The sequence below is a fragment of the Equus quagga genome, chromosome 8, assembly GCF_021613505.1.
Source record: "Equus quagga isolate Etosha38 chromosome 8, UCLA_HA_Equagga_1.0, whole genome shotgun sequence".
Taxonomy (NCBI): domain Eukaryota; kingdom Metazoa; phylum Chordata; class Mammalia; order Perissodactyla; family Equidae; genus Equus; species Equus quagga.
In genome coordinates this window covers 80,125,503-80,142,135 of record NC_060274.1, presented here as the reverse complement: position 1 = coordinate 80,142,135, position 16,633 = coordinate 80,125,503, and the positions used below count along the sequence as shown (strand labels likewise).

Here is a 16,633-nt window from a genome sequence, read left to right as displayed (position 1 = left end):
CTAACAACACATATATAGTATCTATAAGTTCAAAGTAACAAAACGCTAATAAAAGAAATCAAAGAAGATCTAAATAAAAGTTCATGGATTAAAAAGATTCAACATAGTAAAAGTGTCAATTCTCCACAAATTGATCTACATATTAATGCAGTTCCAATCAAAATCACAGCAGGGTTTTTTATATATACAGACAAGCTATTTCTAAAATGTACATGGAAAAGCAAAGAAGTCCAAATAGCTAAAACAATTTGAAAAAGAAGAACCATACTAATCATACTACCCAATTTTAAGAACTACTATAAAGATACAGTAATCAAGACAGCGTGATATTGGTAAATTGACAGAGATCCACAGATCAATGGAACAGAATAAAGAGTCCAGAAATAGACTCACACAAATATGACCAGTTTATTTTTCACAAAGGTGCAAAGGAAATTCAGTAGAGAAGAACAGTCTTTTTAACAAACGGTGTTGGAACAACTGGCCATTCATATGCAAAAAACATGGACCTTGACATAAACCTCCCTCCTTACACAAAAATTACATCAAAATGAATCCTAGATCAGAATGTAAAGCACATGACTATAAAGCTTTCAGAAGAAAATATAAGAGAAAATCTTCATAACCTAGGGTTAGGCTAAAACTTCTTAGATACAATACCAAAAGCATGATCCATTTAAAAAACAACAATAAATTGAACTTCACCAAAATTAAAACTTTTTTCTCTGCAAAAGACACTTTTAGGAGACTGTAAAGACAAGCTACAGACTAGGAAAAATATTTGGAAATGCCATCAGACAAGGGATTTGTATCTAGAATATATTTTTAAGTGCTCACAACTCTATAGTAAGAAAGAAAATTTAAAACTGGGCAAAAGATTTGAACAGACACTTCACCAAAGAGGATACATGGAAGGCAAGTAATAAGCAAATAAAAAGATGTTCAACATTATTACCCATTAGAGAAATTTAAATTAAAATCACAATGAGACACTATTACAGACCTATGAGAATGGCAATATGAGGTGTTAATGATGCAGAGCATCTAAAACTCTCATATATTGCTGGTGGGAACAGCCACTATGAAAAACAGTTTGACAGGTCCTTATAAAGTCACAGTATACACTTACAATCCACCCAACAATCTCCCTCCTGGGTGTTTATTCTAGAGACATAAAAACATATATTCACACAAAAATCTATATACAAATGTTCATGGCAGCTTTTTTTGTAATAGACAAAATCTGGAAACAACCCCAATGTCCTTCAACAGGTGAACAGATAAATAAATTTGGTACACCCATACAGCAGAATACTACCCAGCAACAAAAAAGGAATGAACTACTAATACATTAAATGACTGAATGAATCTCAAAGGCATCATGTTGACTGAAGAAAATGGTTTCAAAGGTTACATACGTATACCATTACATGATATTCTTTGAAAGACAAAACTATAGTGATAAAGAAAAGATCAGCAGTTGCCAAGGGTTAAGGTTTAGGGGGAAGATGTGTCTACAAAGCAAAAGCACACAGGATTTTTGTTTTAAGTCATAGAACTATTCCGTATCTTAATTATGGTAAGGGTTACACTAATCTACATACATGTTAAAATTCATAGGACTGTATACCAAAAAATAGTAAACTGTACTACATGTTAATTTAAAAATTAAATTTTAAAAAACCCTTATCAACATTAAAGAAGAGCAGGAATTCAGCACAACAATAGTGTATTTACTCACAGAGCTCTTCACTACGATTTGATGAAGAAAGGAAATAGGTGGAATAAGACTATTACCATACCTAAATGATATTTTATGATAGCTCCCAGGAACATAAGAATATTTGGGACATTTACTTTCATCCCTCTGACAAAGAATAGATAACTTATGCAATAATGAAAATGATGCCAGTTTAATAATTTCTATGGTTATGATGGTTCAATAAAACCAGACAACTTTAAATACACATGCCAGCAGAAGGCTAACACTTGTGAATAGTTCATTAGGGAGTGGGGTTCCCACTGATTACTACCGGGGCAGCTTTACTGAGGTATAACTGACGTACAATAAACTACATATATTAAAAATATATAGTATGATTCGTTTGCTTTTTAATTTTTATTTATTTTTTTTTGAGGAAGATCAGCCCTGAGCTAACATCTGCCACCAATCCTCCACTTTTTGCTAAGGGGAAGATTGGCCCTGAGCTAACATCCATGCCCATCTTCCTCTATTTTATATGTGGGATGCCTGACACAGCGTGGCTTAATGAGCAGTGCAGAGGTCCACGCCTGGGATCTGAACCAGCAAACGCTGGGCCGCCGAAGCGGAGCGCCTGAACTTAACTGCTACACCACCAGGCAGCCCCTAGCGTGATTAGTTTTGATATACATATATACCTACAAAATCATCACTACAATCAAACTAATGAATATAGTGACCATGCCAAAAAGCTCCCTCGTGCCCCTTTATAATCCATCCCTCCCTTCAGCTCTACCCTCAAACCCCAGAGCATTGATGATCTCCTTTCTGTCACTATAGATAAGTTTGCTTTTTTTTGAAGAATTTCATATAAATAGAACATAAAGTATGTACTCTTTCTTTCCTCTGGCTTCTTTCACTTGGCAGAATTATTTTAAGATTCCTTCATATTATCAGATGTACTAATAGTTCATTCCTTTTTATTGCTAAGTAGTATTCCAATGGATATACAGCAGGCTGTTCATCCATTCACCCACTGATGGACATATGGGTTGTTCCTATCTTTTGGCTATTACAAATAAAATATCTTTGAATATTTGTGTATAAGTCTTTGTGTGAACAGACACTTTCATTTCTCTTGGTTAAATACCCAGGAGCAAAATGGCTCACTCATATGGTAGGTGTATGTTTAAACTTTTAACGAACTGCCAAATTGTTTTCCAAAGTGGTTGCTCCATTTACACTCCCCTCAGCAATACATGAGAGTTCTAGTTGCTACATATCTTAGCCAACACTTGGTATGGTCAGTCTTTATATTTTAGACATTATAGTGGGTGCAAAGTAGTATCTCATTTTGATTTTAATTTGCATTTCCCTAATGACTACCGATGTTGAGAGCATCTTTTCACATGCTTATTTGCCATCTGGCCATCTCATTTGGTAAAGGCCTATTTAAACATTCACCCGTTTTTTAATTGGGTTGTTGTCGTCTTATTGAGTTGTAAGAGTTCTTGGAGATCTGGATATGTCTTTTGTCAGGTATATGTTTTACAAATATTTTCTCCCAAACTGTGGGTGACTTGCCTTTTACTTTCATAACATTGTCTTTTGAAGAGCAAAGTTTTAAATTTTGATGAAATCTATATTATTGAGTTTTTCTTTTATACTTGATGCTTTTTGTGTCCTATTGCAAGAAATCTTTGCCAAACTCAAAGTCAATAAATTCCAGAGTTTTAGAAACTGAGGTTTTACGTTTAGGTCTAACATACATTTAGAGTTAATTCTTATATATTGTACAAGGAATGAATCAAAGTTTATTTTTATATATAAGCATCCAACTGCTACAGTACCATTTGCTGAAGACTCTCTTTTCCCTCACAGAATTGCCTTGGCACCTTTTTCAAAAAGCAGTTGACCATATATTGCTAGGTCTACTTCTACTGTCTCTATTCTGTTCCGTTGATCTGTATTGTCTAACCTTACACCAACATCACACTGCCTTGATTTACTGTAATTTTATTCAGTTTTAAAATTATGTAGCTTAAATTCTCCAATTTTATTCGTTTTCAAAATTATTTTAGCTATCCCACATCCTATGTATTTTCACATAAATTACAAAATCTGATTATCAATTACTGCAAAAAAAAAAAAAAAAAAGCCAGAGCATTTTTGTTGAAATTGTATTCAATCTATAGATCAACTAAAGAAGAACTCACATCCACACAACATTGAGTCTTCCAGGCCATAAACATAGTGCATCTCTCCATTTACTTGTGTCTCTCTCTAATTTCTCTCAACAATGCTCTGTAGTTATCAGTGTGTTAAGTCTTGCACATCTTTTGTTAAATTTATCCCTAAAGATTCCAGATTTTTGATACTTTTGTAACTTTTATTTCAATTTCCTATTGTTTGTTGCTACTAGATAGAAACACAATTATACTGATTTTGTATCCTGCAATCTTGCTAAACTTACTTGTTAGTTCTAGCTCTATGCACATTCCTAAAGATTTTCTACATAATTAATGTCATCTGCGAAGAGAGGCAGCTTTACTTCTTTATTTTCAAATTGTATGCCTTTTATTTCTTTTTGTGCCTTACTACACTGGCTAGAACTGGGATCAGCAAACTATGGCCTGCACACCAAATCCATCCCACTGCTTATTTTTGTACGGCCTCCAAGCCAAGAATGGTTTTCATATTTTTAAATGTTCAAAACAAAACTATTTTGAATCAAAGAATATTATTTCTTTCATACACGAAAACTACATGCAATTCAAACGTCAATGTCCATAAATAAAATTTTATTGGAACAGAGACACACCATTCATTTTCCTGCTGTTTATGGCTGCTTTCACACTACAGCAGCAGAGACCATATGGCCCACAAAGCCTACAATATTTACCATCTGGCCCTTTATACAGAATTTTGCTGACCCCTGGGCTGGAACTTCCAGTACAATGTTAAGCAGAAGTGAGAACAGACATCCTTCCCTTGTTCATTCTTAACCCCTCATAATTCACAGGAAGAATGGGTTCAAACTATGGATAAGAAATAGCTATTTGGTTTACACTGAAAGCAGGAACATTTACTCAAGGCTCATTTAACATTTATTTTCCACATATACATGAAATGCTTCCAGATTAACATAGGACAAAATCATCTTCACTGTTAATCTTGACTTTAACAAAACTAAAAGGACAACATAGTATGTAAAATATATATCAAGCCAATTTGTAGAAAGTATGCAATAGGTGATAAGTGTATCAACAGTTTATGATAAAACTTTAAAAAGAGGGGAAAAAAATAATTTTCTACTAAAATTCTACCACTGCTTTTCATCCAGAGTAATACGTTAAGGAAAACCACTAGAAAATCATCACTTATATACTGAAATGTATATATAAATCTCTCTCTATATATATATAAAATCTATTTCAATAAAAAAATAACATACCCACAATAAAAGGCAGCCATAAGCATACAAGTCAGAACTTGGAGAAGCAGGTTTTCCCATTTTCAATTCAGGTGATACCAAACTCAAGTCACCAACCATCATGTTCACTGAGGCTCGCTGACTCTACAAAAACAATAGGTTAAATATTTTAGCAGCAACACAGTCGAAGTGGCCTTCTGTGAAGTACTCTGCATTTAATAAGGACAACAAATTTATTTGAAATATTTCATTCTCTCATGCTTCCAAATAATTTTACCTTGTTTCTGTTGTTATAAATTGCTCTTAAAATCAAAATAAAATTAACAGTGAGACTTTGGTTACATTTCACACTGTAGACTCAAGTGGATTCAAAACTAAGAACCACTGATTCTTGAAACATTTGGTACTATTTTTCTTTAAATAAATTTCATAACGGCAAGAGGCAGTGCTATTTTCCAATTCTCAAAATTCTAAGCTTTTTTAAAAACTGAAAGCCTACAAAGTACTTTCCTTCCTTACTGACCATATTCTAACTAAGCATATCATTTCTAATGTGTCAAAGGATGACCAGTGACAAGAACATGAACCCTGGATTCAGTCAGAGCTTGGCTGCAATTTCCACTCTCCCACTTATCTGCTGTGTAACCTTGGGTTTTAACCTCTTTGAGCCTAAATTAATTAATTTGTAAAATGGAAATAATATCTACCTTAAAGAGTTATTGTAAAGATAAAGGTAATTAGAATATATCACTAAATGTTAATTATCTCTTCTCTTCCTCCTATCTTTATCCTTGCTTCTCAGAGTGTGGTCCAAAGACCAGTAGCTACAGCATTACCTGGGAGCTTGTTTGAAATGCAGAATCTCCATCCCAGAGATGCTGAATAAAAAATTGCATTTTAACAAGATTCCCAGGTGATTCATATGCACTGTAAAGTCTGAGAAGCAATGATCTTGACTATGGACTACTTTTCAGATTTGTCTTCCTGGTTAATACTTCAATCTGAAAGTCGTGTGAAAAATGGAGGAAAAGGTAAGTTTAATCAATATTTCAGAGTGAATAATTTTAAATGAAGATTAAAACAACATTTTGGGGGATAATAGCTGAAAATTAGAATAAAAGAGGAAGAATAATTCTTGGAGTAGTCATGGTAACATTAGTTGTGCAAATGGTATGCTCAAAAGGTAAACTAACCAGGATTCCTAACAATTGAGAACTTTTTAAAAAACTCATAATTCAGTTGTTCTTCTTAAGGACATTATCTTAATTTTCAGATAAATTAATATGATCAAATAAATCTCTAAGCAAATCTACTTTGTATAAATCCTTCATAATCCAGCATTTCACTATAATTTTACATTTTAATTTTCTCATCTTTTTGAGCTATCACTGAGACTATATATACACATGTGGCATCACCCTATGACTTGTAGATGACCAAAGTATAAAGCATTATGACTTCTACTAGTCACAAGGGAACTACTCAGACAATAAAATGTTGGCAAGAATGTAGAAAAATTAGAATCCTCATACATTGCTGACGAGAATATAAAACAGCAGCCACTCTGAAAAATAGTTTGGGTCCTCAAAAAGTGAAACACAGAGTTACCATATAACCCAACAATTCCACTCCCAAGAGAAATGAAAACATGTCCACACGAAAACTTGTACATTAATGTTCACAGCAGCATTATACATAATAATCAAAAAGTGGAAACAACCCAAATGTCCATCAACTGATGAATATAAAAACAAAATATGGTACATCCATAACAATGAAATATTTGGGCATTTTTAAAAAGGAATGATGTTCAGATGCATCCTCCAACGTGGATCAACCTTGAAAATTATGCTAACTGAAGTAAGCCAATCACAAAAGACCACATATTGTATGATTCCATTTATAGAAAATGCCCAGATTACACAAATCCATAGAGACACTCAGCAGATTAGTGGTTTCCAAGAGGGTGAGCAGAGGAGGAAATGGGGAGCAAATCAGTATGGGGTTTTTTCCTAGGGGTGATAAAAATGTTCTGGAATTAAATAGTGGTGATCCATGTACAACTTTGTGAATATATTAAAAACTACTACTCAATTATAACATTATGATATGTGAATTACATATCAATAAAGCTGTTACTTTAAAAAAAAGAATGGCTCCCTTGTGAGCATGTATCTTTTGAGACAGCCTATTCTACCAAAAAGGAAAAAAAAGATCACAATTTGCTCTTAAACCGCCTGATGTTTGCTATCTATAAACTGCCTGTTCTGAGGTAATATGGCACCAAATTAACAGCCCATGTAGTTGAACTAGCGCTTAAACAAAATGGAAAAGTCCAAGTTCTCAGGTTTCTGAAAAGATTATTAATCAAAAAACAGTAAAGTACATATATCTAAATTTAATGTACTAGCGGGGAGGACACTAGCAGAGGGGGAGATAAGAGATGGCCACCCAGCTTTCCTTATGTATTTCCTAGTAATTAATGTTTCTTGATAATGATTAATTAATTAATGATTAATGCTATCAATGCTATTGGCTGTGATGTCAGGTGGTTCCTAAAATTTACGGTTAAAAAATATAATGCACAAATTTAGGAACTCTTGTTCCAGCACCTGATGATAACAGATAACTGCTTACACTACATCACATCGTTATGAAGGCAAAGATTTTATGATCAATTACCATATCATGGAAAAGTGCTGAACTACTGCCTAATAATATTAAATGAAATCTAGAACCTATTTGTAAAACCACAATATTTTACCACAGATTTGGTGAAGTCAAAATCTCCGACAATCCCTTGTTCACGGTTTAAAGCAAATACATTGTTCTGATGAAGTGATCCATGAATTATCTCAGCCTTGTGCAATGTATGCAGGCCCTGGGCAACACCTTTCATGACCTTTAAAGCTTCCTAAAGATAAGTACACACAAAAGAAATCAGGAAGTAGGCAAATCATTTTAATACCTGAACCTTTTCTCTAATTAAAAGACTTATCCAGGAGTGAGTAAAGCTTCCTCCAAATGAACCTTTAATAAGAATAGAGCATAGAGAAAGAATTAAAGGCCAGAAGCCCTGATTACATTTAACTGGTAACATCATATATATATAACTTAAGATACAGCAGTCTCTAAGACTTAGACTACAAATAATGACTATATAAAGCACCTAAAGAGACTGAAATAGTGTTATTGGTAGGAAGAATCAGAGCATCCTTTATTGTTATTACTAATTCAAAGTTACAAAAGAAATTAAAGCTATCACTTAGGCACTTATAATACCAAGTGCTTGACAATGCAGTCCACATACACCATAGCTAAATAGTTATAAGCATGGGCTTTGGTACCAAAAAGATCTAATTTCAAGTCCCAACTCTGCCTCTGGCTAAGAAACCCCGTGCAAGTGACTTATCTCTGTGAGCCTCATTTTTCTTTTCTGTATGTTAAGAGGACAACATATCACAGGGTTGATGTGACAACTAAATAGAATAATATGAGTCAAAATTTTACATAGTATAAACCATGTAGTATGCCCTCAATAAATATCAGGTGTTATTTTCTCATTTAATATATCCACAGAAATAGTGTTTTTACTTACTTCTGAAGTTAAAGGCATACTGACTTGAATAGCACTCAGGTTTGCCCTAGGATAGTATGGGACCATCAGATAAGCCAGAGGATCGGACTAAGAAAAAGAGAGAATGAGACTCAAAGTGAAAAATTCTTCAATACATTTTTAGTATACGTTGATTGTACAGGATAATTTTTTCTTTATGTTAAAAGGAGTAAGTTACTTCTCTAAAACTTGGAGCTAAAACTTATTTTAAATAAAATGTTTTCTGTAAGAGATTAGCATAGGAACTTTACCTTACACAAAAATAGGAACATCAATGGTAGTAACCCAGACTCTTCTTTAGCTTCTCTCCAAGCTCTGTGATAGGCGGCTGCTCTCTGAATCACCCTGGCTTCTGTGTCAACATCCACAGAATAGCCCTGCACCAAAAGAAGAGGCACTGAACTTCCAAGATTAAAAATCCCACTCTGATTATACATCACTCCAATTTAAACAAAATGACTTTTATGTAACTTAAATTACATCTAATTTTATTTTTCAATTGTATAAGTACCTTTTCATCTACTTTGAATGCTATAACTTAGAAAAGAAAGAACAATTCTACTTATAGTTTAATATACATTCTACAACGTGTAGCCACTAAGGCCAAAATAATTATCCTATTATCATGATTAACAGTTTCCCAGATTAATGAAGAGAAGAAAGAAAAGAATAGAAGACTGTGTGGGCAAAACAGTTGAGATTTCAAACAGAAATGTAAGAATAAGAATTTTAAAAAGTTATTGGATAGAATGTAGTAAGATAAGTTCACCTGAAAAAGGAAAGCCAAGTATATCCTATTAAAGACAAATATTATTTAGGGAAATGAGGGGAACTTTAAATTCAAAATTAGTTCTGGCAACAAACTGGAAACATAATCATCATGCTAGTCAACTCATATAATTTAGAAAAGAGTACGTTTTTAACTTTCCTTAAAAGTAACACCACCACTCCGCTTTATATTTCTGGATCAACTATAAGTCTGAAGAACTTAAACTTACCTTTAAAAGAATTATCTGCCCATTAACCTCAGAACATACCAAAGGACGCTTGCTGCTAAGTTCCTTCATGGGCTCAGCATCAAGAATATCCCGCTCCAAGCTCATAGTAAGAAGACCATCAGAGTTCTAGGCACAAGTTTTTGTTACAGTTGAAGAATCCAAACAATCCCAGCACTTTTAAATCATCAACATAATCAGTTACATGCTATTAGATGAATTGGACATCATCACCCCTACTGGAAAAATCAATAAAATTAAAATATTTAAAGTTTGACATTTTTTCTAGTTTCTGGCTCTTGAACTCCTCCCACCTGAAGTGTAATCACCAGACATTTAATCACTGCTACAATTATAGAACAAATTCTGAAGATGACTGGGATTTACCAGACATGCCTCCAAGGAAACCTGATGTTTACTTGGAAAACTTTGTTTCCCAAAAATATTAAAATGACAACAAATAAAAAGGAGGCTGTAGAATGGGAATGAGAAGTCTAAAAATTACGACTACTATGAAGTAATTCTTACACCTCGCTTCTATTGGAAGCAGAATCCTCAAAAGTGAAAATGGCTTTCAAATATTTCACTGCTATGAGACATTTCTGCTTTTTAAAAGAAATAATTTTTTGCACTAAAACCTATCAACATTTTAGATCAAGCTAAGTTTTATTGTGGTGTGGTTTTAGTAAGAGGGGCTGTGAAGTTGTTTTCTGGTTCTTTTTTTTAAGTGTTGTCAGTATATTTAAGTAATCCACAATATAAAATCAACATAAAGGGGTTTCCTAAGCATACATCACAGTGAAACATCTTAATATCATTAAAGGTGTCCATAAGCCATAATTCAAACCTTTTATCATCTTCTACAATAAAATAGATTGGCATTTTTTAAAAATTAATTTCAAGTCCAATATGGTACCACAAATTCACTCACCCATCCTACCTGAAAGAGTCTCTAAGCTAGAGTTAAATAACTGCAAGCAAAACCCCACATTATTATTGTAAAGTAGTCTGGAAAAATTTTACAGTAATTGCTTTAACAATTTAAGAGACTTTAATCTTACATATTTATGAGTTCATAAGTCTATGTGAACATCTCTTTCTGTACTATATTTAAGCTACTATCAGGGACTTAATGACAATCTTAAAGATAAATATCTCATCTAGTCCCTCATCCCTAGCAGGCAACATAAAACACACAGCTAACAGATTCTGCTCAGAGAGCCAGAATTTACCAATCCTGCTCCATACTGCCCTTCTAATACACTGATCTCCCAAACTTGAATCCTGCCTGCCTAGAAAACTACCCATGTCAACATCTCTACTTTAATCAACTTCTCCAGAATTTTTTTCCAGCCTGCTTTAACTTAAAAGATACATTCTACTTAAATTCCTCATGACGACCAATGCATTGCTTTTGTTCTAATTCTTGGAATAGCAGCTAAAATTGCTCTATCATTTCAAAAAATAAATACCTGTAATTCAAATAAATGCTATGCAATATATTGAATGGGTATGAGGAAAAGAGAACACAGAAAAATATGCAAATTAAAACAAAAATTAAAGTTCACTATGCCAGTATTAAAGACAGTCTTGAGAAAACATTATAATAATACTCAGAAACTATTCATCAGGAACATTTTAATAGTAAAGATATTACAAATTTAACACTAACACACAATTTTAACATCATCACTTTCCAATACTCGGCAGAGCAGTACTTCTCAGGGGAAACAAAGCTTACCATGTACTGAAGTAATCCTATTTCAGGATGAAGCAGAGGCAGCTCAGGGAAGCATTTCTGTACCAAGTTATTCAGCTTCTCCTAAATTTTAAAAATACATTTTTATTCCAGGTCAACAGATGTTCAATTGTGACATGATGGACTTCAGAAAAAAATAACATATCTAACAAGATATATAATCTAATGAAATATATAATCTAATGAGATATATAATCTAATAAGATATATAATCACTGATTTTGCCTTCTACTACAAGAAATACCAAATGAAAACCAAGAGTCATCTTGGATCTGAATTACCATCTTACTAACAAAAAGAGAATTTAATTACCAATTTTAAGCTTGGTATACACATACAAGCATAAAATCTTGCCTAAGGTCAAAGTCCACACTCACTTCCAAGCTAAAATGAAAAAATGTGATGATACTCCAATTTGAATCACAAAATTGACATTATTTCTCAAAATATTAAGAACACAGTGACATTTTAAAATTATGGTTATTTCATTTAGGAGGAAAAAAATCATAAAAGTCTTGAAAGAAAAACTAAATATGTAGCTCTACAAAAGGCACTTTGAAGCAAATATGAAAACTGAGGATTCTTACAAAAGTCACTTATCACATGTTTATCAAGTAAAGTTTCTAGACGCTTGTCAAGTCACTCACTAGAAGATATCTATTTTACCCAAGACTCATAAGATGAATAATGAAGTGCAATCAAATGAGTTTGCTAAATAAAGCTTAACACTTAAAATGTCTATTATTTTCATAGCATTGTTATTTTTCAAAGCATTTTTTCTTATCCTACTTCTTTCCCCACAACATTCCTGAAACATAAAATACAATATTCCTCTCATTTTAAAAAGAAAATATGCTTATTCTCCCAAAGCCACAAAATTAGTGGCAGAATGGAGACTTAAAGACACATCTTCCCCCGAAAACCAGGTAGTTTTACAGTTATATTCTTCGACTAAATTATGCTGCCCCATTAACGTTTTCTTTGCAGCATTATACTAAAATGATGTTCATATACATTTTAACAAAGGAAAAAATCTTTAGGCTTTATGTTAAAAAGAAAACAAGCAGTATGCAAAAGTGTATTTGTGCTATAATCTCAATTCTTGTAAAAATAAGCAGAAAGAAGACTAAAAGGAAGTTAAGTTAACAGTGATTAGGCGCGCGGGGAGGGGGCGGTGGGGGGCGGCGGCGGCTCGCGGTGTTGTTCGCTCGTGCGTCGAGCACACGGTGGGTCCGGCAACCTGTGGGCGCCGCAGGCGGCGTTGCCCGTTGCCCGTGGCCCGCGCCTCGGCCGCTGCCCGGAGCGGGTCCCACCCCGGAGCCTGACGTGCCTGGAGGCTCTAGGTGGAGTCCCGGGAGCTGAGGGGGACCGGCGGCCGCTGCCGAAGCATGAAGAAGGGGTAAGGCAGGAGCCCCCAAGATCTCACGGTGAACTGGCACAAAATGGGCAGAGGACATGAACAGACATTTCTCAAAAGAAGATATGAATATGGCCAATAGACACATGAAAAGATGTTCATCATCGCTAATCATCAGGGAAATGCAAATCAAAACTACACTAAGATATCACCTTACACCCGTTAGATTGGCAAAAACATCCAAAACCAAGAGTGACAAATGTTGGAGAGGTTGTGGAGAAAAAGGAACCCTCATACACTGCTGGTGGGAATGCAAACTGGTGCAGCCACTATGGAAAACAGTATGGAGATTTCTCAAAAAGTTAAAAATAGAAATACCCTATGACCCAGCCATCCCATTACTGGGTATCTATCCTAAGAACCTGATATCAGAAATCTCAAGAGTCCGTTGCACCCCTATGTTCAACGCAGCATTATTTACAATAGCCAAGACGTGGAACCAGCCTACATGCCCAGAAACTGATGATTGGATAAAGAAGATGTGGTATATATACACAATGGAATACTACTCAGCCATAAAAAAAGACAGAATTGGCCCATTCACAACAACGTGGATGGACCTCGAGGGTATTATGTTAAGCGAAATAAGCCAGTCAGAGAAAGACGAACTCTATATGACTCCACTCATAGGTGGAAGTTAGTATATTGATAGGGAGATCTGATCGGTGGTTACCAGGGAAAAGGGGGGGTGGGGGGAGGGCACAGAGGGGGAAGTGGTGTACCCACAACATGACTAACAAAAATGTACAACTGAAATCTCACAAGGTTGTAATCTATCATAACATTAATAATAAAAAAAAAAGTTAACAGTGATTACTATTGTTACCACTGAGTGGGAAAGTTACAGATGTTTTCCTTCTTTATAATTTTCTGTAATTTCCACATTCAGTACAATGGTTATAAATTATTTTCATCATCAGAAATCAATTTCTAAATTCATATAAACACTACTATGCCAAAATAACTACTGCCAATACAATCTCTAGTTTAGTGATCATAGTCCACTTCATAAAATGGATATTTGAATGCAATTTCTGGAGTAAAAACTAATTCAAAACTTCAAAGAATCAAATACTTACATATTCCTCCTGCTCATGATAAATTTCCTGAAAGACACTATTGCGCAATTGAGTTATTTCTTGTTTCATTTTCTCAATTTCAGATCCATCATGGTCATCAGACTTTAATCAGAAAGGAAAAAGTGACCTTACAGGCTTATTAAAGTCAAGTGAAAACAAGTCTTCTTAGCGAGAATTAATGCTTCTATAGCAAATCACTCTGTCTGAGTTCTATGCATCCTTCTGTACCTAGCACATAATAGACCCTTATAACACTTGTTGAATTAATATTAGTTTATTCTAACACTGACTTTTCCAAAACCTACAAAAAGGAATTACAAAATAAGACAATTACATAGATTTTTTTCTTGTCTCTTAATTTGCTGTAGATTTTCTCTAAGAGATAACGATGACCAACTGCCATCATAAAGTAAACTTCAAGAATAGGAACCAAAATACAATTAAACTCCCTGGAATTGTTTTCTACATGAGATTTGGTTAAAAACAAAATTAGTAAATGTGTAGTGTGTCTATTAGAGGAAAGACAATGGAGGACTCACAAAGACTCCATAAAACTCCAATGATAATGAATAAGTCACCATTAAAGGTAAATATGTTTTCAAAGTTAGAAAACATATTAGAGTTTAGAAAACATATTTCTAAAATTAGAAACATTTTCCCAAAGTTAAAAAAATTAAACTAAAAAAGACCCCATTCCCTACAGCCTAGAATAGGATAAAACTGGAAAAATCTTAAACTATTAAATTAGTTCCACTCTATGTTCAGCTAAAGTGCTCCAAAGAGGAAGAGAGCTAATTCAAGTTGGATTAAAACATAATGCAGATTCCTTTTGTAAATAAATCAAATCCTTAAGAGAACACAAAGAATTACCAGTTTATTCAGTTTTAAGCCTGAAGAAGAAGGTTAGTTCAGATAAGAGCGTCATAATTCTTCCAGTTCTATTATTATATGAAAACAACTTAAAATATTTGCAAGAAATAGTACGTCCAGCCATTCAAGAGAGTTGAGAAAGACATCATGATCTTAAAAATACTTTATGACAAAATTCTACATTGGAGGGAGCATCCCATCACCTTGTATGTAGCAGGCTTGTATTGTGATAAACACTATAACAGTCCAAATCAAAAGTTTTTAAAATTATTTTAAAACGTTTACTGTAAAAACCAAAGCACCCATGTAAAATGTTTTTGTTGTTGTTGCTTTTTGTTTTTTAAAGATTTTATTTTTTTTCCTTTTTCTCCCCAAAGCCCCCCAGTACATAGTTGTATATTCTTCGTTGTGGGTCCTTCTAGTTGTGGCATGTGGGACGCTGCCTCAGCGTGGTTTAATGAGCAGTGCCATGTCCGCGCCCAGGATTCGAACCAATGAAACACTGGGCCGCCTGCAGCAGATCGCGTGACCTTAACCACTCGGCCACGGGGCCAGCCCCCGATGTAAAATGTTTTTAAAGAACATTTAATGACATGGGAAAATGTTCACACTATTAATGTAATAATTGTATTTACATATACAGAGAAGATGTGAATAATGGTTCACCTATTTTTAAAGAGTGTAGTTATGCATTACTTTTATGAAGCAAAGCCCAAGTAAAATAAGGTACATGTAGAGTTCAGTAAGAACTGTTTCCTTACTTCTTCCAAATTATTCTTCTCAACCAATTTCCATCTCAGTCGAGCTTTTAAGCTTTTCAGTGTCTTTTTAATGAAGAGCAAGTGATCCACACTGGGGCTCTTATTTAAACATTCAATAATCTGCTTCTTAAACTAAGCGAGAGAAAGAGTTATTATATTTTCAAAACATAAACATTTATTGAACACTTATTGACCATTTATTATTTCTTTACTAAGATTCAACTAGTATTTACTGAGTTCAGTGTGAAAAAAGAAATTCTACAATTTTCAACAAGACAATTCTACCAACTGATTTCTTAACTATCCACATTTCTATTTAGAAGAATATCAGTTCTGGCAAACAAAGTAGAAAAGGTAAAAGAAATATTTCAAGCTGAGAGGTAGAGTGAGACACTTTGCTAGAGAGGATGCAAACTAGAATTTTTAGTGAGGATGTAAACTGAAATTACCTTTCCAAAAAGTAGTTTGACAATATGTATCAAGATTTAAGAAAGTTCATTCCTCTTAACTTAGTAATTAATGATTTTTAGGAATTTATCTGAGGAAATACACATACAAAATTATACACAAAAATTATGTATAGTGTTATTTATGGTAAAAACAAAAATGGAAGTAACCTTAACGTCTAACACAGATGAAGGTTAAACAGTGATGTACATCTATACAAGAGATGATTGTTTCGTCATTCAAAATGACAGTATAGAAGAATCATTAATCATGTAGGAAAACGTTCATAATACACCATTAAATGAAGAAAACATTTTCAAAATAGCTTACAAAACTATGCAATGAACATAATATACAAACATACATATAAGTTCAAAAAGAAATACTCAAACTAGCAGTATTTCAGGCTGAGGGGATTAGAATCAATGTTTTTATTTCTTCTTATCTTTCTGTATACAGCAAATTTTCTACTGTAATTTGTACAGGCAGAAAGAAAATGATGATAAAGTTTCTGTTTTAAGGAACATAAGAAAATCAAAGATTTAAGATAATCA

General features: G+C 33.8%; 1 protein-coding gene across 1 annotated transcript in view; it reads right to left on the bottom strand.

The window, feature by feature from the left end:
• The window catches only part of STK31 (serine/threonine kinase 31), a 117,905-nt gene that overhangs the window by 47,281 nt on the left and 53,991 nt on the right, over nucleotides 1-16,633 (bottom strand). The window contains exons 15-22 of the mRNA XM_046670652.1: nucleotides 15,633-15,764; nucleotides 14,002-14,103; nucleotides 11,488-11,568; nucleotides 9,750-9,875; nucleotides 9,003-9,128; nucleotides 8,734-8,820; nucleotides 7,900-8,049; nucleotides 5,157-5,279 (exon numbers count right to left, since the gene is read on the bottom strand). Coding sequence (XP_046526608.1) covers nucleotides 5,157-5,279; nucleotides 7,900-8,049; nucleotides 8,734-8,820; nucleotides 9,003-9,128; nucleotides 9,750-9,875; nucleotides 11,488-11,568; nucleotides 14,002-14,103; nucleotides 15,633-15,764 — 927 coding nt within the window. The remainder of the gene's footprint in view (nucleotides 1-5,156; nucleotides 5,280-7,899; nucleotides 8,050-8,733; nucleotides 8,821-9,002; nucleotides 9,129-9,749; nucleotides 9,876-11,487; nucleotides 11,569-14,001; nucleotides 14,104-15,632; nucleotides 15,765-16,633) is intronic.